The sequence below is a fragment of the Macaca thibetana genome, chromosome 5 (assembly GCF_024542745.1).
Source record: "Macaca thibetana thibetana isolate TM-01 chromosome 5, ASM2454274v1, whole genome shotgun sequence".
In the NCBI taxonomy this organism is placed as follows: domain Eukaryota; kingdom Metazoa; phylum Chordata; class Mammalia; order Primates; family Cercopithecidae; genus Macaca; species Macaca thibetana.
Window position 1 is genome coordinate 177,136,425 of NC_065582.1, and position 24,409 is coordinate 177,160,833.

The 24,409-nt window shown below is 44.8% G+C and overlaps 2 protein-coding genes across 8 annotated transcripts in view; one reads left to right on the forward strand and one right to left on the reverse strand.

Annotated features, from left to right (window-relative positions):
* The window catches only part of NSG1 (neuronal vesicle trafficking associated 1), a 556,677-nt gene that overhangs the window by 304,514 nt on the left and 227,754 nt on the right, over nt 1–24,409 (forward strand). The window lies entirely within an intron of this gene.
* The window catches only part of TMEM128 (transmembrane protein 128), a 26,690-nt gene continuing 2,281 nt past the window's right edge, over nt 1–24,409 (reverse strand). Inside the window, exons 1-5 of one of the 4 annotated variants that reach the window (XM_050792222.1) lie at nt 13,039–13,257; nt 10,909–11,050; nt 5,081–5,239; nt 2,252–2,360; nt 1–689 (exon numbers count right to left, since the gene is read on the reverse strand). In XM_050792222.1, coding sequence (XP_050648179.1) covers nt 2,261–2,360; nt 5,081–5,239; nt 10,909–11,050; nt 13,039–13,135 — 498 coding nt within the window. In that variant the 5' untranslated portion in view covers nt 13,136–13,257 and the 3' untranslated portion in view covers nt 1–689; nt 2,252–2,260. Of the gene's footprint in view, nt 714–2,251; nt 2,361–5,080; nt 5,240–6,197; nt 10,367–10,908; nt 11,051–13,038; nt 13,258–21,213; nt 21,365–22,590; nt 23,255–24,409 lie in introns of those variants that run through there. The other 3 variants (XM_050792221.1, XM_050792220.1, XM_050792219.1) reach the window with 3 other exon arrangements.

The following is a 24,409-nucleotide window of genomic DNA, read 5'->3' on the forward strand; positions in this document are numbered from 1 at the left end:
AAAGTTATAAAAATATTTTATTTAAATGGTACAGAAAAAAATATGTATACTTAAAAATGATTAAAACTTCACATTAGGAAATGCTAAAAACCCAGTAATTTACACAATGATAAAATCTAAAGTGATGGGAAAACGTAAAATACTTTCATTTGGTCCTGTACCTAACAAAACTATCATAAATATGAGATTATAGTAATTACTAAAGCTGGTTAAAGGCACATGGCAACATAATTCCTTTATACACATCCAGTCATTTTATATAAGGAACTGCTATCCCTTAAATGGAAGAGTGAACTATTTGTTTAAAATATTGAGTGCATTATGCACCTATAATGAAACCACCTTCTCCAAATATTCAAATGGATTCGCATTGCAAAATAGTATTCCTATATCACTGACTTCTGAAAATTTTAATAATTTAAGAATATGCAAGTGAAATATAATTTATTCTGATTTCAACAACAGTTATACAAAGTCACAATTTTTCCCAGGAAACCATTCACTTCATAGTTGCAAAAACACACTGTAACTTTTCTGTGAGGGTCCGCCATACTTTCAGCCAGCTGGATGTTTAACCATTCACTTCCAATTTACATGTCCAGCCAGGCACGGTGGCGTGGGCCTGTAGTCCCAACTCCTTTGAAGGCTGAGGCAGGAGGATCACTTGATCCCAGGAGTTCAAAGCCAGCCTGGAAACATAGAAGACCCTGTCTCTTCAAAAAAAAAAAAAAAAAAAAAAAAAAAAAAAAAAAAAAAAAGTATATGTCCTTAAATCTGAAAGAAAACCAGTATTTATGTACCAAGGAAAACCTTCTATCTTAAGCTATTGCATTTAACACTAAAAAGCATAGTTCACTCTGTGATCTACAACACTGAGTCTCCATTACCAATTATAAATCCATGTCAGAGTAAGAGCTCCCAAACATCTGTAAAAACTCAAAATTGAAGAGCCAAAGAAGGGGCTGAGAACATGAGGAGAGAGATGGCTGACAGGGTCAGGTGAGGAAGTGTTCTGAGATGTGCAGGATTCCTCCAGGCCCAGAGCCGCTTGTGGCACCACAAGTGTATAGGAATGAAGGGCCTCCAGTGAGGGCTTCCAGTGATCCCAAGACACAGCGGGTGCATGAAGGAGGCTGCAGACATTGGAACGGGCATGGAGGTGCTAGCAACTATTTTCAGACTGCTAACAATGAGACTATGTCCATTTCTTCTGTGCATGGTTACCACTGACCTTCCTTTAAATCCCATAGAGAGAGCATGCTGTTGGCAGAAATGTCAGTTTTTCATTAACATCTTGAAAATTTAGTGTATTAACTTTCATTTCCATAGGCCTCAGTTTCCACACCTGTCAACTGCTGTATAAAGCAGATTTTCTGCAAGTTCTGATGTAAGTGACCTGACAGGAGGCACTCTGTCCTTTTCACTATGCCCCTAGGCATCTGGAGTGAGCATTCTCAATATACACTTATTTAATAACAGAGTTATCCGACACTCAGACAACAGCCTCCACTGTGTAAGGCGGCAGATCTCAGGATGGGGTTATCTGCGGGGAGGCGGAAATTCTATGAATAACACCAAACCAAAGCTCATTGTGTCCTCCAACACATTTTTCTGAGGAAGTCAGCACAGTTCGAAGATGGCAGATTTTTTTTTCCCAATTGGGTAAAATTGTCCATTCTTCCTGTATTCCCATCTCTTAAGAATGATCTAGCCAACAGTCATTGAATGTAAGTTGACAGAAATTAATATGATCTCAACATAAAATGCTCTAATGTGTGAATTTAACTATATTGGAAGGTGCAAATCCTGTCTTTATGAGGTCTTTGAAAGGCAGTGTACCTTTTCTAAAAAGTAGTAACTTAGAACCAACTTTTTCAAAAGAAGGAGTCTCAGTCCCCCATCCCCACCAGCCTGGGCAACATAGGGAGACTCTGTTTCTACAAAACATTTTTTAAAAAATTAGCCAAGCATGGTAGCACATGTTTGTAATACCAGCTACTTGGGAAGCTGAGGTGGGAGGATTGCTTGAGCCCCCAGGTGGTCAAGGCTGCAGTGAGCTGTGATCATGCCACTATACTCCAGCCTGGACAACAGAGTAAGACCCTGTCTACAAAGAAAAAAAAAAAAGAGTCTCAATACCTTCTATTTCAGAGGTCAACGGATGGATAATTCTAGTGTGGACAACAAAATTGTCATAAAAGACATTTTTCAAACGAGTTCATTTTTAGAAAAACCATTCCAGATATCTTACCTTCAAAAATCATCCAAGGAGTGTGATAAACATTACAACCCCCATAAACTGGGTAAACAACAACAACGGAGTGAAAAATGACCACACATGCCATAGAGCAATGTTGAAGCTGAAAAAACAACAAATACACAGTTGACGACTCTGATATGCATCAATATATTTTACTCTAGAATCTAGATTTAAAGAATTCAATGTGGAAAAGTTCATCCAGTCAGCAACTATCTCTATGTATCATAATTCTCTTACGTGACTTAGCCAATGCTGAAAAGGAAAACTCTAGATATACTTACACAATTATCACAATTTCTTCAAGAAGGCCCTGGAACTGAAACCACTAAAGGTCTCCTAATAGGACTTGACATGGCTTAATAGAAACTGAAGTCTCTTAGTTTCTGCACCTGAACAAGAATTTAAATGGCTACAGCTCGTTTTTATGAAATCACACACTAAATTATCACGGTAAAAAATATCAAAGTATTTTCTCTTAAAAACAGAATGAAAACAGTTATCATTTATAAGCTGCTATTATATCTTTCATTGAGAAAAACACTATTCCTGTCATCAAAGTAAAATTATAAACTTTCTAAGTATAAATGATTTTTAATGACTGAAATTTTTTTTTTTTTTTTTTTTTTTTTTTTGAGACGGAGTCTCGCTCTGTCACCCAGGCTGGAGTGCAGTGGCCGGATCTCAGCTCACTGCAAGCTCCGCCTCCCAGGTTCACGCCATTCTCCTGCCTCAGCCTCCCGAGTAGCTGGGACTATAGGCGCCCGCCACCTTGCCCGGCTAGTTTTTTGTATTTTTTAGTAGAGACGGGGTTTCACCGTGTTAGCCAGCATGGTCTCGATCTCCTGACCTCGTGATCCGCCCGTCTCGGCCTCCCAAAGTGCTGGGATTACAGGCGTGAGCCACCGCGCCCGGCCAATGACTGAAATTTCTAAGAACAGAATAGGGAAAACTATATTCAAATAAGTTCAGATAGTTATTGGTTTTAATATATAATATTTTGATAAGTGTGAGTATTAAATAACTATAATCACACTGTCTACAAAATTAATGTTTCTGGAGATGGCCTTAGCCTTATGGGAAAAAGTAAAACAACATATCTGTATGCCGCCACATCACTAAAAAAGTTAACAATAACCGTATCACACTGTCAAACAACTTTGAACTTCAACTACAGAAAGTGAGTCATAGAAAGAATATATTTAAACTGAATATGTATAAAGGTATGTGGTTCTTCCAAAATAAAAATTCAATTAGGCTGGGGTGGTCATGGTGCACGCCTGTAATCCCAGCACTTTGGGAGGCGGACACAAGCAGATGGCTTGAGGCCAGGAGTTTGAGACGAGCCTGAGCTGCATGGCGAAACCCTATCTCTACAAAAAAATACAAAAAAGAGCCAGGTGTGGAGGTATGTGCCTGTGGTCCCAACTACTCAGGAGGCTGAGTGAGGTAGGAGGATCACTTAAGCCTGCGAAGTCAAGGCTGCAGTGAGCTGTGATCACACCACTGCACTCTGGCCTGGGTGACAAAGTGAGACCCTGTCTCCCTCCAAAAAAAAAAAAGTCAATTGATATAAAGAAAGAAAAAACTAAAGAGCTACACACAACATAGGAAAACTAGTTTTCTTTCTGGTTGGATCATAGGATGTATTTCCTTTGTGTTTTTCTGTAATTTACAGATTTTTTTTCCTCAGTGAGCAAGTCTTACTTTTATAAACAAACCCAAAAAAACCCTGTACTTTTCATTGAGTACTTAATTAACTTATGAAGAAGGTTATTCATTGTGGCATTGTTTGAGTATAAATATAATTAAGTCCAACAGCAGAAGACAGGTTACATAAATCATGATATGTCCATGCTGTGAAAACTATGCAACTGCTTAAAAGAATGAGAAACATCTATAAGTACCATTATGGAAGAATCCCAAACTATAAGAATCCATTGAAAAATAAAAGGAAAAAAAAGATGAACAACCACTTTGGAAAGCAGTTTGGCATGATTTACTGAAGTCAAAGGTATGTACACCCAACAATTTTACCCCTTGGGGTACATATATATATATATATACACACATATACACACACACCAACTTCAGTTGGTGCTACAAGAGCCTCATACAAGAATGCTCTTTATAGCATCCTTTATAGTAACCCCAAATTGAAAAAAATCTAAACACAATCAACAATGGAAAAGAGAAACTGGGATTCAATTAAACAATGGAATGCAAAAGGGCAATGAAGATGAGTCACTGTTCCGGGCGACGATATGAAAGAATTGCACATAATGCTGCACACAGCCAGCTCAATGTGAAGGAATACACCCTGTACCAATCCCTTTCTATAAAGTTCAAAAGCGTAGATGAAACAAAAATAGAATACCTAATGAAGCAAAGCAAGTAGTTACCATGAAGGTCAAGGCAGTATTTACCTGTGGCAGGAGGGAAGGTGTAGGAACTATGAGGGAGAATGAAGGGGGTTCCCAGTGTGCTGGCTCGATTTACACCAATACTCACTTCATAAGAATTCATTCACTAATTCATTCATTTTAGTTTTTTCCACTTTTCTATATGTATTGTATGTCAGATACATTTAAAAAGCAAAATGCAAAATATGTACAGAATGTCACCATCTGTGCTTTAAATAACTAGATCCATAAATAGAAGGAGAAAGAGATACTAATGAAAAGGGAACCAGAGAGCATGAATGACCAGGAGACTACTTTTCTGTTATACCGTTTTTCTTTCAAAGTTTGGACCAAGTATATCACTATCTGATCAAAAAAAATTTGTTGTTCATTCCTGTTAGTCATTTCAAAGTTAACTTACCAAATTCCTGCTGCAATAAAGGAGGCAGTGGTAATAGGTATCAAGGCTGGATACCTGACATCATATTCTCGAATTCCACGATACCATTCCAGGTAGACTATGCAGTAAAACGCAATTGATAAGCTGACGAGCAACAAGGCACTGCCACAGACAAACCAGCTGTGGAGATAAAAACAGTAAGAGGGCTGACAGCACTTAATGAATCATCGGGTATCTTAAAAGTTTTCATTAACAGCTTAAAAATCTACTTCTAAGAGGCCGGGCACAGTGGCTCACTCCTGTAATCTCAGCACTTTGGGAGGCCGAGGCTGCTGGATCACCTGAGATCAGGAGTTCAAGACCAGTCTGGCCAACACGGTGAAACCCCATCTCTACTAAAAATAAAAAATTAGTCAGGTGTGGTGGCACATGCCTATAGTCCCAGCTACTCGGGAGGCTGAGGCAGGAGAATCAATTGAACCCGGGAGGCGGAGGTTGCAGTGAGCCGAGGTCACGTCACTGCGCTCCAGCCCAGGCGACAGAGTGAGACTCTGTCTTAAAAAAAAAAAAAAAAAAAAAAAAAAATCTACTTCTAAGAATATCAAGTGGTGCAGAAAAAGCCATACTTAAACAATCCAGACTTTCAGAAAGTCTCAATCTATGGAAAATGGGGGTCAGAAAAAGAGACACACAACTCAGGAAAGAATGAAAAGACAGACCTGAAATACATGCATTTACATATACACTCTCATCAGCCAACCAACCAAGGGAAAAGTCTGATCACGACAATGCATTTTCTTTAAAAATACAAGGAAGAGGCTGGGCACAGTGGCTCACGCCTGTAATCCCAATACTTTGGGAGGCCGAGGCAGGCGGATCACCTGAGGTCAGGAGTTCAAGACCAGCCTGACCAACATGGAGAAACCCCATCTCTACTAAAAATACAAAATTAGCCAAGCATGGTGGCAGGTGCCTGTAATCCCAGTTTCTTGGGAGGATGAGGCAGGAGAATCGCTTGAACCCAGAAGGCAGAGGCTGCAGTGAGCTGAGATGGCGCCACTGCACTCCAGCCTGGAGTGCTTGGGCAACAAGAGTGAAACTCTGTCTCCATAAAAAAAAATAAAATAAAATAAAATAAAATAAAATAAAATAAAATAAAATAAAATAAAATAAAATAAAAAATAAAATAAAATAAAATAAAACAAAAATACAAGGAAGATAGTGGCTTTCTGGTTGTTTCTGAAGTTTTGAGTGTGAAAGGATTAAAGAAGTTTATCACTGGGAAACTTCATTCCTCCAAGTTAAGTGGACTTTATAATTCAAATTTTCTCTCATAAAAGATTCCTAAATGAAATTCTCCCATTTTCAAAATATCTTCTACCCACCACCTCACCCTCAATGCCAATGCCTTTTGACTCCCTTCCAAGTCTGCCTGTGATCTGATTCAGCCACTGTGAGGCAACCTGGACAACCCCTTCCCTCCACCCCAGCTGGACTTGGGGACTGAGGTCCCTTTCCCATTCTCCCAACTCAATCCAATATCCCATCATCATCTGCTTCACTATGGGAAAAGCCTGACAGTCCACGTGGAAGAGAGAGGGAGAACGGATGGCTACAACTGTTAAGTTACAAAGGCACAAAGTGAGCTTCCAATAATGCAAGGTTCCAGATTCCATGAAGGCTTTTTATGACGATGCAATTCTGAGATTCGGAGTCATGAGAGGCAGCAGAGTGAAGGGGTTAAGAGCACAGCCTCTGAAATCTGTCTATATGGGTTTGAATCTTAACTTGAGTAAGACTAGTTTTGTGACCCTAGGCAAATTACCTAACCTCCGTGTGTTTCAGAAATATTGACAGTACTTAACTCAGAATAGCTGTAAGAATTAAATCAAGTAGTAAGCAAAGTGCTCCTCACAGCTCACCCTCAATCATAATCATTATTATTCCACTCATGTTATTTTTATTTTCATTTATTTATTTTTGAGACAGAGTCTCGCTCTGTTGCCCAGGCTGGAGTGCAGTGCCGCAATCTCAGCTCACTGCAACCTCTGCCTCCCGGGTTCACCAATTCTCCCGTCTCAGCCTCCCGAGTAGCTGGAATTACAGGCGCCGGCCACCACACCCAGCTCATTTTTGTATTTTTAGTAGAGATGGGGTTTCACCATGTCCATGTTGGCCAGGCTGGTCTCGAACTCCTGACCTCAAGTGATCCACCTGTCTCAGCCTCCCAAAGTGCTGGGATTACAGGCATCAGCCACCATGCCCGGCCATCACTCAAGTTATATCTATGAGGAAAAAATGTCCATGTTCATCTTTAGGAGTCTTCAAAGACCTCTCTTCCGCTAGAGTGTGCAGTCTCACTGTGGGGAGTATTGCCCCCAAAGTGAAGAAAAAAATCTGGCTCTAATTGTATGTATAAAGCACAGATATGCATGCAGTATATAAGTGAATATATAGTTTATCTAACTCCACATTCCACAGGGATGATTAGAAAAAAAATGTCTAAAAAGACTCCTTAGGGGTGATAACAAAAGGCTGAAAAGCACATACTGGTAAAGGATATAAGAAATTTTTTTTTTTTTTTTTTGAGACAGAGTCTCGCTGTTGTCACCCAGGCTGGAGTACAATGGCACGATCTCGGCTCACTGCAACTTCCACCTCCCGTTTTCAAGCGATTCTCCTGCCTCAGCCTCCTGAGTAGCTGAGATTACAGGTGCACACCACCATGCCAAGCTAACTTTTGTATTTTTAGTAGAGACGGGGTTTCACCATGTTGGCCAGGATGGTCTTGAACTCCTGATCTCAGCTGATCCACTCACCTCGGCCTCCCAAAGTGCTGGGATTACAGGCGTGAGCCACCGTGCCCAGCCTAAGAAAAATTTTTAAACTGCCTGAACAAAATATAATACTATCAGTCAGTGGTCCTCGGCTCTGGCTTTATATCATAATCACTTTGCACCTTTCTAAGAGAAACTACCTAGTCCGCAGTTTCCAAAATTCTGGGCCCGAGCATCTGGGATTTTAATTTTGCTTTCTGCTTTTAAGTCCACAGTTGATTTTGACGCACACAAGCAGAGTTTTTTAAACTGTGATTTCTATAGCATCACAGTGTTTTTCAGTTTTTAATACGGCCCTGCTCTCCTATCTTTGAACAATATAAAGAACCTTAAGGCCTCAAGCTTCTAAACCTAGGCTACAGCCAGGGGGAAAAGAAATCACCTCAGGTGTCAGAGGAACAAGCCATTTTAGCCATTTTCCAAAAGCAGAACTCAGCCAGCACTGTCTTTTGTGCCGCCCTCTCATTTCATGGCTGCTCAATACCCTCCAACACCCCTTAATGAGTTCTTCCCAAGAAAACAATGCGACTCAAAATCCTCAGCCTTTGAGAATGCATTTATGCCTTTTTCTCTCTAAGATGACACCTTGTTGAGGACAGATTTATGACTTCTACTTTTTTTTTCCAACCCCCACAGCCCTGGTCCCATTGTCTGCGTCCTGGCTTCGCCACACAGCACCTGTGTGGTCCTGGGCACTCCACTTCACTGCAGTTGCCCCCAAACATCTTATGTGTGATCATTTCTTACTCTGCCATTTATTTAAACTACCCGAAATACCCAATAAAAGGACACAAATAGAGAAGTTATCTCACATCTCCTAAAACCTCAAAAAGATCTCAGTCCTGAGGCTGACCTGGACTAGGTACCCCTCCTAGACGCTCCCATAATACCTTGTGCCTACATTTACAGAGCACACATGAGGCCTGGTCACTTGTCTGCTGCAGCCTAAAGTGAGCTGTTGGAGAGCTAGAAATGCACCTTCCATGTGTTTGGCACCCACAGCCAAACACGTCTCAGGTTCCGTAAAGTCTCTGATGAAGGAAAGAGCAGCTGCTGTTGGTGGTGATTAAAGTATCCCTCCCCTCCAGGCAGGTGCAGTGGCTCCCACCTGTAATCCCAGTACTTTAGGATGTCAAGGTGGGAGGATCACTTGAGCCCAATAGTTTGAGACCAGCCTAGACAACATGAAGAGACCTCGTCTCTATAAAAAATAAACCAAATTAGCCAGGCATGGTAGTGTGCGCCTATAATCCTAGCTACTTGGGAGGTTGAGGTGGGAGGATCACTTGAGCCTAGGAAGTCAAGGCAGTAAGCCATGATCGCACCACTGGAGGGTGACAGTGCAGCAAGACCCTGTCTCAAAATAAAAATAAAGTATCCATCTCTCTTTTCCCAGCCCACATTCTAAGACAGATGACTGAGTCAAGCTGATGAAGATTAAATGTCTGTTATACTGATGCAGCGGTGGGAAGAATATGGCTTTGGTGAGTGGTGACAAAGCACTTCCTAATACCGGGTCTCTGAGACCCAGAAACAGGCAGGCTTACCCACTGGGTTCCAGGTCAAAATGAAAACCTAGAGACCTTTTCCTGTGAGGGCTGCCCCCGTGAAATGACACCATGGGAAGGCAGACCAGACTCTGCACTTCCTACAGGCAGCTGATGTGCAGGAGAAGGTGCTGAGCTACCTTCGTCCAATTCTTCATCACACACTCAATCAGTCACGCCACCTCCCAAAAAGGAGTGAGTGACAGGGAAGGGCAGAAGATGGGAGTGTTTAGGGAAAGTTTCTCCCCTAGAAAGTAGAGGACAGTTTAAATAAACTCCCCTCTGCCTACTTTCCCGAGGGCTTGTTCCATGTGGCTCGACAGTCTCCCCTGCCAGAAATCACTGCTCCTCCTGAAGGCCCTTGAGGAGAAATCATGTGTCCTGCTGTGATACCAGGGCACCACAGTCCTGTCTGCATCTTCCTAACCCCACTGGTACTTCCAAATTACTACTCTTGACCCTAAGCACACCAGCCCTCCCAATGCCAGCTCTGCTGCTCACCAACATACCTCTCCTTTCCGTTTATTATCTGAGGGTCTCCACATCACTCTCCAATGTGCAGTAAGGACCCTAGGATATTATTCCAACCCTCTCCTCCATGTCAGCTCTGGAGACTACACTGAAGGGATCTCAGCCCCTGCGAATGAGGAACTATTGTACATCTGGCCTGGCCACAAAGCTCGCACTCCTCCCACTGCTGACCTTCACCTGCACTCCAACGCAGTCACACCCCGTAGTTACCTTGTCAGCTGTAAGTACCCTCTGAAACCAACCTTGAGACCCGGTTCTCACCGGCCACAGTTCTCAAGCCTTCCTCCCAGTACTCTTGTACTTGGTCTTCATGAAGACCTTCAGTCAGTCTTTCTCCCTCCTTTTTTCCCCAAATGGATTAGGTCCTTCTTAAATTTCTTACCTTCGTCATCCTACAATATATTTATTTGCACAAAAATAACTTCCAGTTCTCTTCCACTCTACTGTGTATGCCCAGAGCACACACCCTCCCATTGGTTTTATTTTTTCCATCTTTATTGAAGTATAATGGACAAATTAAAATTTTATATATTCAAGATGTACAATGTGACGACCTGATATATATATATATACACACATTGTGAAATGATTACCACAATCAAGTTAATCATCACACTCATCACCTCAGTTACCACTGGTCAGGGAACAGGGGAAGACACAAGACCTACTCTTAGAAAATTTCAAGTATACAATACAGCATTATTAACTATAGTCACCATACTGTATGTACATTAGATCCCCAGACCTTATTCATCTTACAACTAAAAATATGTACCCTTTGATCCCCATCTCATATTCATCTTCGTATCACCAGCACCTCCAACACAGGGCCTGGCACAGAGTAGGTGCTTACTGTTTGAAGAATTCAACTAACAAAATATAACACGAAAAATCAGACATGCGTTTAATTTATGAAGCAATAAAGTTTTCTTACCTGCTAGTGTGGAAGTTTTCTTTAAGAGTTTTAAAGAAGTCAACATAATAGGTCACAACAATGGATGCCAAAATCCAGAATCCAGAATGGATATTAAGTCTTGGAAGAGGTTTCTCCTTTTTCTGAACAGCTGTGGAGGTTTCTGCAAATAAGGGAGATTTCAACTTATTAAGTTACCATAATTTTGCGAGGAAAAATTACACTTAATTTAAGCCAAATAAAATAATTTCCTAGAGCTAGGAACCAGAGTCTCTCCCATGATAAATTCTTCTGTAAAACCCTTGACCATCCTGGCTAACACAGTGAAACCCCGTCTCTACTAAAAAATACAAAAAACTAGCCCGGAGAGGTGGCGGGCGCCTGTAGTCCCAGCTACTCGGGAGGCTGAGGCAGGAGAATGGCATAAACCCAGGAGGCGGAGCTTGCAGTGAGCTGAGATCTGGCCACTGCACTCCAGCCTGGGCAACAGAGCGAGACTCTGTCTCAAAAAACAAACAAACAAAAAAAAACCCTTGAGATAGGTTTATATTTACAAAAAATAATAAGAGCCCACTAACAAATACAGTCAATTTATTTCCTCTAAATATATTTTGAAATCAAATTTACATTTTCATCGTCTTTCGGAAATAACAATGCCACCTGGAAATGTAAGAATTTTAATATGTTTCACATTTCTTCTAGGAAAGGAGTTAGTCCTGTTGATTAGGAAAAATGCCAAAGGCAAATGGTAGCGCATGAACTGGACTTGTGGTCTTTCAAGAATACTTTTATAACTAAATTATATATTTTTTTTTTTTGAGTCAGAGTCTCCCTCTGTCGCCCAGGCTGGAATGGAATGGTTCCATCTCAGCTCACTGCAACCACTGCCTGCCGGGTTCAAGCAATTCTCCTGCCTCAGCCTCCCGAGTAGCTGGGATTACAGGCGCCTGCCACCACGCCCGGCTAATTTTTGTATTTTTAGTAGAGACCGGGTTTCACCATGTTGGCCAGGCTGGTCTCTTTGGCCAGGCTGGTCTCGAACTCCTGACCTCGTGATCAGGCTGCCTCGGCCTCTCAAAGTGCTGGGATTACAGGCGTGAGCCACCATGCCCAGCCTATAACTAAATCATTACTTTAAACACAGCTCAAAAGTGGAAACGGCACACCAGAGCTCTAGTTCCAGCACAGCCCTGTCTAGACAAGTGATGGACAAGTCATTTTTCCTGTCTGGAACGCAATCCGAAAGAAAGGGTGGATGGGGGTTGGGTCAGATGGATGATTTCTAGAAAGTTTTCCGAGGATTCTGACATGCCCTCTATGTTCACGTGAGAATGAATGGTCCACATATGAGGTTTTGGGCCTTTAGATGACCATCGGAAACCCTACGAAGCATGTTCATAATATTCTGGAATATCCTCAAAATGTATACATCATCATGCCTGGGCATCAGGTAATTCATGTTTATTTTGAAAAGGTAATAAATGGACACGGTTTTAAAACATATGGGTTACAAATATCCAAAATGAGGTATCTGACTCCCATCCTTAACCTCAGATCTAATCCCCAGAAGCAACCACCACTTACAATTTCTACTGAATTCTTCCATTATTCTATGCACCTACAGGTGAACATACATCACAGGTTACCTGTTTTGTACCCAAATGGCGGCATACCATAGTGTTCCGCACTTCCCTTTGAAAATCATCCCCATTGGTACATACAAGTCGACCTGGCGTGTCATGTATACACATATCCAAATTTACTTAACCAGCCTTCTGCTGACAGGCAAGACAAGTATTTCTAGTGATTCGCTATTGCAAGCAATGCAGAGGTGAAACACTGCGCACATCATTGTACACTGCGATACAGGCATGTTTCCGGTAAATTCTTAAGACTTAGAACCGGTGGGTATTTTTAATTTTAACCGGTATTTCCAAACAGGTGTCAAATCAGCTCTCCAGAGAATTCTGAAGCGCAGCTGAGATGACGATGCACAGCACTACGCGATTCTAAGGATCTTGCCTGACATCAAATATTCGACTTGCAAAACCGAAACTCGGTCCCTTCAGACTGGGCCGGGGCCGCCGGAGGCCGGCCATTTTCCAGCGCCTCGCCTCTGAGAACCTCGGGGCGGCTTGGTGCGCGCCTCACCCGGCCTGGCGTTACTCTCGCGGTCCAGCTGGGCCTCGGCGTCCGGCAAGAGAAGGAATCGCCGACGGAGCTGTTCCCGGGCCCGTGAAGAGTCCATCTTGGTACCGCCCCAAAACGCGACGGAAGTGACGTCAGGTAGAGCGCTTCCGGCGTCGGCTCCGGAGTTGAGCCTCCTGGCGTTTGGATTGGAGACTGTGTTCTCTTCGCGGTTTTAGTTAACGAGCAGCTAGGATTGAGTCGGCCTGAAGGGTTTCGCTCTCAGGTCGGCAGGTGAGATTTGAATTTTAAAACACTGAGCTTTCCGGGTCGAAAGGTTCCCAAGTTTATTCCGACCTATGGAAGCCCAGAAGGACCAGGATTACCGCTGCCGCAGGATGCGTCCAGGTCCGGGATGCGAGACCGTGAGACGCTGCGCTTCCGAAGCCCTCGCAGACTCCCGGGTGCCAGAGCAGGAGAGATACCCTCTGTCCGGGCCTCCATCCTCAGCCCCCAGTTTCTTTCCTACTTTTGCTTTTCAGGAGTCGCCCAGCAAGATTTGAAAGGAGGAGAAAGGCCTGCTGGACAGGATGCTAGAGCCTGGCAGTGACCACTTGAGGACCCCTGGGCATTAAATAAACTTCTTGGGGCCCGTTTCGTTATTACACTTGGCTCTAGATTTGTTGTGCGTTTCAGTGAGAAGCACCTGTATGTGGTTCACGTGAGCCTTCTCCTCGCCACTTGTGAAAAATCCTCCCAGCCTGAACCGAGGGAACTAAATTACTTTCCCAGCAAACTGCCGTTTTCCACACTACTCACGCCCACGAACTGTGTGTTACGAGGTCACAACTTTTTCTCCGTCAGTAATCCCGCGTATTACTCTCCCAACCCTTTCCCACCGAGTCATGTGCTGAGAAATGGTGGGCTTAACCACGCAAACGTTTGCTGAGCACCTACTATTTGCTAGGAGCTGTTAGGCACCATGCCAGCAGTGGAGATAAAGATGAGTAAGACATGGCCTTGCACGTGAGGAGCTCCTGGTCCAAAGAAAACCACAGAGGTGTACTACAAGGTAACTCTGTATTTATAAATTTGTGAAAGCACTTTATCAGTATAGCCAACATTTTCTGAGCGGCTGCATGTGATAAAGTGGTGAGGACAGAAGTAAGAATCTAGTAGAGGAAGCAGCTTCAATACAGTGCCATAATAGAAACACTGTACATGGGGCATAATAGAAGCACTGTACATGTAAAGGGCAGTTTATTCTGCTGGAGTGTGGGAGAGCAGGGAGAGTGATTTCAGGTGGATTGAATACAGGGGTGGAGAGCCAGTGCGCTACATAGGAAGTAAAATTTGAATTAGTAGGCACTGTTTAATATCTACTATGTGTTGGGGTGTTTGTAAAAGGAAAGTAATAAATACTCAAGAAAAGAGTGCCAGCTGGGCACGGTGGCTCACGCCTGTAATCCCAACACTTTGGGAGGCCAAGGCGGGTGATTCGCGAGGTCAGGCGTTCGAGACCAGCCTGGCCAACATGGCGAAACTCTGTCTCTACTAAAAATACAAAAATTAGCCAGGCATGGTGGCCAGCACCTGTAATCCCAGCTACTCTGGAGGCTGAGGCAGGAGAATCGCTTGAACCTGGGAGAAGGAGGTTGCAGTGATTGCGCCACTGCACTCTAGCTTGGGCAACAGAGCGAGACTCCATCTCAAAAAAAAAAAAAAGAGAGAGAGAGAAGTACCAAATCTCTACTGATTTATCATTTCTTCAGCCTTTCTTCACCCTTTGGAGCACAGGATTTAACAGCTGGGTGGATCATATGGCCTTTCTAAACAATACCTCCTTTTTTTTCTGTTTTTTTTTTTTCTTTCAAGACTCCTAAAGAACTGGATTTGTTTCTTCAAAGCCAACTAAAGTCTTTGCCCTCCCTTCTTCTCTCTCTCGTACAGGGTTAGAAGCCTTGTTAACAGGAAGTGAATTTGTCCCATCAAATACAATCTTCTGTTGATTGTCTCCTCGAAAAAGGGTCAGTGCAGGGCCTCCCTGGTAACTGAATACTCCCAAGAGCATCGCCGCTATCCCAGGTTCCCATACATGGTATGTTCAGGTCAGATCAGGTTTCTCCTTTTGTGGTTTCGGGGCCTTTGAATTTGGATCTGAAATCCTTCCAGAGTTTTTTTCTCTGCAATTTTAAATGGCACTACTTGCACACCATATTGATACTTAAAAGCAGGTTGGAAAAATTCCAGTATTTAATGACCACATCTTCATTTCTGAGGTCCATTAAAGAAGCCCTTTGGGCATGTGCGGGGGCTCACGCCTGTAATCCCAGCACTTTGGGAGGCCGAGGCGGGTGGATCACCTGAGGTCAGGAGTTTGAGACCAGCCTGGCCAACATGGTGAAACACCCCATCTCTACTAAAAAAATAATAATAAATAAATAAATTAGCTGGGCGTGGTAGCAAGCGCCTGTAATCCCAGCTGCCTGGGAGGCTGAGGCAGGAGAATGGCTTGAACCCAGGAGGTGGAGGCTGCAGTGAGCCACAACTGCCCATTTCACTCCAGCCTGGGCAGCAAGAGTGAAACTCTCTCTCAAAAAAATAAAAAAGAAAAAGAAAGAAAAAGAATAGAAACCCTTCAATGTGTGTACTGTGGCACCCTAATTATAGATAGATATGTGATACCAGATTTGCTACCAATTAAGACGTTTTCATTTTCAATGTGGGTTACTTGTGGGAAACAATGAATTTCATTGTGACCTTTGCTGGCCTCCCCTTAGCAACATAGTGAAATCCAAGGTGTTTATAGACTGTTGAATCCTGCCTCCATCACTGTGGGTCCTTGGGCAAGTTATTTTATTGTTCTGAGTATCAGTTTTGCTCATCTGTGAAACATCAGGTATTGGAGTGAAGATACATGTTTATCGTTTAGCTTAGTGCCTGGCATATATAGTTTGCCTCCAAACATCAGTAGTTACTATTCACTACTCCTTTATTTGGCCTGCCGGGCTGTCAAGATCTGGCGCCTGTTCACCCCTTGATCAGTATTCCCTTGTCCCTGGGTTCCAGCTACTCTTTGTTCATGTCTCTCTTCCGAGAATTACCAAGCTTTATTGCTCTTTTCCTTTTGCCTGTGTCTCCCCCAGTTGATTGGGAGAACCAACCATGTCTTAGTATGCCCCAGTGCCCTGCAAACACCGAGCACATAGCAGGTCCTTGAGCACAGCTAACTTGTCTTCAATATGGACATACACGTGTCTGCCTACAACCCTTCCTCTGAGAAGCCACTACTGCTTTCTATAGTGGTCCTGCTCAGTTTCCAGAGACTGACCCTGTCCTAGGGGAGGGTACAAGACCCAAAACAGACCTCTTATAGTCCAGGTCTTAGGCTGGGAAGATGTTCACGGTTGCTTTGATATGGTGCGCTGTGAGGTCAGTTTGGGCTTGAGGGCTGCTGTTCTGGAAACAGGGGAGCCCACGTGGGAAGAAAGTGCTGAGAGGCAAGCTAAGAGGTCTTGGTAGCATTGCACCGCCTCCCGGATCTAGCTAAGCCTTAGTTAATCCTGTTAAGGAACTGAGCTCTGGAGCTAGCTGCCTGCCTGGCTGTCATTGCCGGTCCTGTCATTACTGACTCTTCCAACCTTGAGCAAGCGTCTTATCCACTCTTTGCCTTAGTTTCCTCACTTGCAAAATGGGGTTAAGAATAATATCCACCTCATAGGATTGGGTAAAGATTAAAAGTATTAATACATGCAGAGTCCTTAGAGCAGCCCATAGAAAACTCTCAATAAATCTTAACTGTTATTATCCATTGCTGAGACTTTACAGATGGTTAAATTTTCCTTTTTTTTTTTTTCAAATTAACTTTAATTTCAGTTGTTTTCTGTTACTTGCAACTCTGAGGCCAGACCAGTACCACCCTGTTCTCTCATTGTGCCATGTAGCTGCCCCCTTGGTCCCCAGGTATTCTATGAGCACCTCCAGGAATGAGAATACAGGTAAAGCTCTTAGAAAGCACCTGGCATGTGGGAAGTGCTCAGTAAATGTTAATGTTAATATCTATCATTTGGGATACTGTTCTTCATTCCAAGAAGAAAGCTAGTTTTAGAAAGGTCTTCCATTCATTGTATAAAAACAATAAAAATGTGTGTCTCTTTCTACAGAGCTGTGATTATTCCCCTGGTAAAAGCTATAGCACTGGAATCACTAGATCAAAAGATGCAAACATTTTAAAGACTTTTTTTTTTTTTTTTTTTTTTTTTTTTGACAGAGTCTTCCTCTGTTGCCAGGCTGGAGTGCAGTGGCACGATCTCGGCTCATTGCAACCTCTGCCCCCCAGGTTCAAGCAATTCTCCTGCCTCAGCCTCCGGAGTAGCTGAGACTACAGGTGCATGTCACCATGCCCAGCTAATTTTTGTGGTTTTTTTTTTTTTTTTTTTTTTTTTTTTTTTTGAGACAGAGCCTTGCTCTGTCGCCCAGGCTGGAGTGCAGTGGCACCATCTGTGTTCACTACAAGCTCCGCCTCCCGGGTTCACGCCATTCTCCCGGCTCAGCCTCCCAAGTACTCCGGACTACAGGCACCGGCCACCACGCCTGGGTAATTTTTTGTATTTTTAGTAGAGACGGCGTTTCACCATGTTAGCCAGGATGGTCTCGATCTCCTGACCTGTGATCCATCCACCTTGGCTTCCCAAAGTGCTGGGATTACAGGCCTGAGCCACCGCGCCCGGCCATTTTAAAGACTTTTGATTGATATTTTCAAACAAGCTCCAGAAAGGATTTACCATACTATTGTAGTTTAAATTCCCACCAGCAGAGGGCAGGAGAGGCCATCTTCAATGTTTGCACCAGCAGTGGGCTTTATCATTTTGATACATTTTTCCCAAGTGATAGTTGTTGGCCATAGGGACCTGCCATTTTAATTTGCTTTTCTTTGCTAACAGATTTTTGTATGTTAATCGAGTATGCATATATCTTTTTCCTTTTGGAATTTTCATTTTTGCATATTTTGATAGATCAAGGCTGTCTTTGAACCTCAGATATGTGGCAAGTCTACTTTTTTCCCAATGTGTTTGCCTTTTAAGTTTGATCATGTTCAACATATGTTCATACCTACGTTTTGTTTCTTACTTCTCATACCCTGTGATGAAGAGAGTTGGAATGGGCTTGCCCTGTGGGATCTAAATGGAAAAGCACATTTCGTGGGAAGTGTTCCCGATGTTAGTGTCTTTCACTTAGGGGACATACTGTATGGTAGAAATCACTTGAACCATCTTCAAGTGAGCCAAGTTTTCCTCACCCATTCATTACTCAAACTAGCTGTACTGTGAGAGGTTCTACCCGCAAAGGTCACCAACTTTAACCAGCCTCTGATGGTGAGTACTGTCAACTTGATTGGATTGAAGGACGCAAAGCATTGATCCTGGGTGTGTCTTTGAGGGTGTGGCCAAAGTAGATTAAGATTTCAGTCAGTGGGCTGGGAAAGGCAGACCCACCCTTAATCTGGGTGAGCCCCATCTAATCAGCTGCCAGCTCGGCTAGAATATAAAGCAGGCAGAAAAACGTGAAAAGGCTAGACTGGACTAGCCTCCCATCCAACATCTTTCCCCTGTGCAGGATGCTTCCTGCCCTCAAACGTCAGACTCCAAGTTTTTTAGTTTTGGGACTTGAACTGGCTCCCTTTGCTCCTCAGCCTGCAGATGGCCTATTGTGTGACCTTGTGATCGTGTGAGTTAATACTTAATAAACTCTCCTTTATTTGTGTATGTGTGTGTACATATACATATATATGTGTGTGTGTATATATATGTGTGTGTGTGTGTGTATATATATATATACACACTGTTAGTTCTGTCCCTCTAGAGAACTCTGACTAATACACAGCCTAAGCAAAATAATAACAGTAATGACAACAGTAATATTGGGCCGTTCACAGTGGCTCACACCTGTAATACCAACACTTCAGGAGGCTGAGGCGGGGGGATCGCTTGAGCCCAACAGTTGGACACCAGCCTGGGCAATATGATAAGACCCTGTCTCTATCGATCATAATAATAATGACAGTAATAATCATTATCATCATAAAATGCATGTACAGTTTTTCAGAAAGAGATCTATTAGAATTCCTCTGAACTATTTCATAAGATTGAAAGAAAAATAGGATTTCCATCAAGCCTGAGTGAGTGTGAAGCCCAGGGCAGCTCGTGATGCAGCTTTGAGGACACTGTGCATCTGTCACATATGGTGTGCCTGCCGTCATCCCTGTGGAACTCACCACTTCAGTGCCTGCCTGCCCTACTTCTGACTCTCAGCACCTGTGCCACTTTGCCTGGGGTTTTCTCCGGATGCATTCTGTTTACGCAGCGAGATGGAGGGGATTCTCACAGAAGCGAAGCCAATGTGAGTGCAACAGGTGTCTGCTGCACTGGCAGAAAAGGGCTGCGAGTGAGCCTCTAAGGACATAGGCAGCGTGTTGTTTTCTGAAACAGGATGTTGGGGAGAAGAACAGAGAAGAGAGGTGCTGGTCTCAAGCAAAATATCGGGAGCGGGGAAAAGGACAGTTCCTAAAACCAGAAAGCAGAGGGGAGGGGTAGGAGGGAACTGGCCTCGACTGAGAGGCCTGGTGGGCAGGACCTTTGACTATGTAAGTGTTCCAAGCACTCTTGAAATTTCTGGCTGTGTGGCAACATTTGGGTTCCAGTTCTGTGGGAGGACAATTTCTTTTATTAAATTGCTGCCATTCAGGTTGAGGGTCACTACTAGACTGGCAAACCTAGAGGAAAATGGAGATGGGTCCTGGCTGACTGCCCTTCCCAGGTGAACCATGCAGCCTTGTCAATCTTGTCACTTGCTGATTGTTCAGTGCCTGGAACTTGGTCTGTTACTGGTTTGCAGATGATCAAATAAAACAGACTCATTTTTTTCTCTTTCAAAACAACCCCTGTATATTTGAATGATGGCTGTGCCTGATGTTATCATCCATAAAACTATGATAAAGGCTTTCTGATCACATGGCCCATCATGGAACCCACTTAGAAAACCCTGTTGTTTTTAATTAAAACCCTACCTGCAAGATCTTTATAATAATGACCTAATCAGTGCTGAGAAAGGGAAAGAGAAACAAGAGGGAGGTCCTGACCAAGGGAAAATGCTGGCTAGGAGAATACAAAGAAATCAGGGAGACACCTGTTGTGCCAAACCCCTATTGATTCCAGTGGGGATGCCACCAGGTTCAAGAGGCAAAAGAAGAGACCCAGAGACAGAGAAAATGAGACATGGGGTGTTACATACAAGACAGAGTCCAGTGATGGAGGCCTGGCCTGGATAACTGCAACTGCTTTTGAAAGGCATAGAGCTTATATAGCATCTTTTAACACCCTCTCCCTAACAACCTCCACTCTACGCCTAGCAACCTTCATGCAACCCAAAACTCAAGGGTTTGATCCTCTCTACAGCTTGTGTTCCATAGGACAGGACAGGGGCTCAGATGACAAGGAAAGAATCTCCAGTTGGCCACTCCTGGATTCCCTAGCCTAGAACACATATTCAGGTGCATCTGCCATAAAGGTCATTCCCAGGGTCTGCTTAAGTTATTTCTGTCAGGTATTTACAGAGATAGATGGATGGACGTAGGGATGGATGATGGATGGATGGATGGATGGATGGATGGATGGATGGATGGATGGATGGATGGAAAGATGAACAGGTGAATGGATGGATGATGGAAGGATGGATGGATGAATGGATGGATGGATGGATGGATGGATGGATGGATGGATGGATGGAAGGACCCACAGGTGTATGGGAAGATGATGGAAGAATGGATGGATGGATGGATGATGGATGGATGGATGGATGGAAGGATGAACAGGTAAACAGATAGATGATGGAAGGATGAATGGATGGGTGGATGGACAGGTGAATGGATGGATAGACGGGTGAATAGATGGAAGATAAAAGGATGGATGAATGATGATGGATGGATGGATGACGGGTGGATGGATGGACGGATGGATGATGGATGGACGGATGATGGATGGATGGATGATGGGTGGATGGATGGACGGATGGATGATGGATGGATGGATGATGGATGGATGGATGGAACGATGAACAGGTAAATAGATGATGGAAGGGTGGATGGATGGATGGACAGAGAGTGAACAGCACAGGGTCCCTCCTGCATCCCTTGCCACTCACCTGGATGTACAGGTCCACCAGCTCGCTCTGCCGCAGGATGTAATAGATCTTCCCTGCTTGCAGCCAGGCATGCGCCTCCTTCTCTTTCTTCTGGAGGTCCATGAAAATCCCCAGACTTCGTTTGGTGTAGTCCAGAGCGGATTTGTAGGCCCTGGAATCAGATACAGGTGTCAGAACAAGGGCTGTCATCCTCCTGGAACCAGTCTGCCTCCTCCCGTGGGTCTGGTGACAGATTAATCTGGAATGTGGGGACTGGGAACGGCTCTCTTGTGTGTGCAGTGTTCTGCCCTTCCCAGGCTGCTGGGAGGGCCAGGGTGAACACACACGGCATGGAAAAGATGAAGGACATCCTTCTGAGGGAATCGAGCATCATGCTGCCCTGTGGCAGGAGGAGTGTGCTAGTCCATCTCCCCTGCCTCCCAGACATGGCCTGTGTGTTCTCCAGATGCACCAGGAGCCGTTAGTGTTCAGAGGCTATCTGGGCTGATGGTTCTCAAGGTGTGCAGGCATCACAGTCACCCGGAGGCCTGTCCATATAGCTTGCTGGCCCTGCCCCCAGAGCTTCCGGCTCCACAGGCCTGGGGCAGGCCCTAGAACTCCCACTCGGCACAAGCTCCTAGGTGACATGGATGCTGCTCTGCTGGTCCAGGGACCACACTTTGAGAAGCATGGTTCTAGCACACTGACCCATTTTCCTTCTGTGAACCTGAGGCCAAGACTGGAGCCAGTCTCCTGGGTCCCCATGGAATCTGGCTCCTTCCCTGCTCTCTCAGTAAGTCCGACACTCCAGGAGGTGTGACTGCAGCAATGTCACCGGGCCCTATGGGTGGGGTGGCCAGGGCCATGATTACCCTAACAAGTCAGGATGCTCTGGGGAAGCCGAGTGGGCCACATATGGGATGTGAGACCTTGAAAACCTGCCCCAGGGAAGCAGGTGACACAACTGGCTCTGTCTTCTGTGGGAGAGAAGCCACAGGTGGCTGCTGTGGTCACATTTAAGGGGACAGATGAAGGCCAGGAGTGAAGACTCGGGGCAGGCAGAGGTCAGATGACAAAAGCCATCATAGTAGGAAGAACGGTCCAGAATGCACGTACTGCCTCTGCTGGGGTTGAGATGACCTTTGGGGAGGTGTGCAGGCAGGGATAGGAAGACGTGTCACCCAAGGGAGACTCAAGCTGGGACTCACAGGCCATCAGCAGCCCTGGGACGACCCCAGGCCCACCAACTCAAATCATCTGATGCCAAGGAACCAAATGATCCCAAGGAGAGGGGCTGCTGGGGCCCTGGGCCAGCTTCCCTGTGCCCCCCTCCCTGCCCTGCTCCCCCACCCTCTTTGCCCCCCTCCCCGCCCCCACCACTACAAAGCCAGCCCTCACCGCTTGGTGCCCAGGGACAGGTAGAGCTGACTGATGGTCTCCAGGCGCTGCCCCTCCAGCACCTTGTCGGCCACCTTGCGGGCCAGGGAGAGCTGGAGCTCGTGGTAGATGACACACTGGGCCTCGCTGGGCATGACGGTGCTGTAGAAGTAGCACAGCTGCTGGATGGCCCGCAGCTGGCCTGGGCAGAAGACAAGAAGGAAGATGTCAGCCTCCCAGCATCGAAGCGAGGCTGGCTGGGCTCAGAGGCGCCTGCGCTGTGCTTACCTCTTTCACACCTCTGTGAGCCTGGGCCCCATAGGCGGGGAGCCTGAGCGCAGACAGGCCATGCACCCATGCAAGGGCAGCCGCCGAGCACACCGTGACATGGGCACAGCTTGGTGCAGATGCTCATGGTAGAGCCCGGCCTTCTTTACAACCCCCAGGGCTGAGGTCCTGGCCAGGCTCAGCCCCTGCACCAGGTCGTCTATTTCTGTTCCACAAAGCCCCTCTGGCCAGGACCAGGGCCGCCTTCAGCCTGAGCTGATGAGGCCAGGGGTACAAGTAGCCCCTGCCGCAGATGGAACCCTGAGAGAGCAAAGCCAGGCGTCTGCCACACACGGCATCATGTTGGGGGAATGGGGTTCAAAACCGGCCCCTGGCATTCCCACACATGCTTCTCTCACGCAACCAGGCTCCCAAGCCACAGGCTCACTGGCCTCTCCCAAAGCCAGGGCGCTGGGAATGGTGGAAAGCTTCTGATTTTCTAGTGTCAGAAACATTCTGGAGATTAACACCGGAAACCAGGTACGCCGAATGGACATCTGTTACACACGTCACCCAACAACAGCTGAATACACAGTCCTCTCGAGCGCCCACAGACATTCCCCATGACAGACCACATGCCAGGCCACAAAACAAGCCTCAGTGAATGGAGAAGGACTGAGACCAAAGCAGAGGTGTTCTTCAGCTGTACTGGCACGAAACGAAATCAACAGTGAAGCAAATGTGGGAAATTCAAAAATATGTGGAAATTACACATTCCTAAACAACCAGTGAGTCAAAGAAGAGACCATCAGGGAAACTGAAAACTAATTTGAGAAGAATGCAAACAAATACACAGCCCTGGCCAGCGTGGTGGCTCATGCCTGTCATCCCAGCACTGTGGGAGGCCAAGGCGGGAGAATCGCTTGAGTCCAGGAGTTTGAGACCAGCCTGGGAAACATGGTGAAACCCTGTCTCTATAAAAAATACAAAAATTAGGGCCAGGCGTGGTGATGCTCGTCTGTAATCCCAGCTACTCAGGAGGCTGAGGCATGAGAATAGCTTGAACCTCGTAGAAGTTGCAGTGAGCCAAAATTGCACCACTGCACTCCAACCTGGGCAATAGAGCAAAACTCTGTCTTAAAAAAAAAAAAAAAAAAAAAAAAAGGCACAGCATATCAAAAATTCCAAGATGCAGCTAAGGCAGTGCTGAAAGGGAAATTTATAACTGTAAATGTCTACATTCAAAGAAAGAAGAAAAATCTCAAATCAAAAACCTAACCTTTCACCTTGAGAAACTAGAAAAAGAATGAACTAAACCCAAAGCAAACAAAAGGAAGAGAATAATAAACATGAGAGTAGAAATGGAAGTAAAAATACAGAGAATGGAAAAACAAAAGAGATAATCAACAGAACCAAAAGTGGGTTTTTTGAAAATAATAACAAAATTAACAAATCTTTCACCAGACTGACCAAGAAAAGAAAGATGGACACAAATGACTGAAATCAGAGACTGAGCCCCATGGCTCACGCCTGTCATCCCAGCGCTTTGTGAGGCCGAGCTGGAAGGATCGCT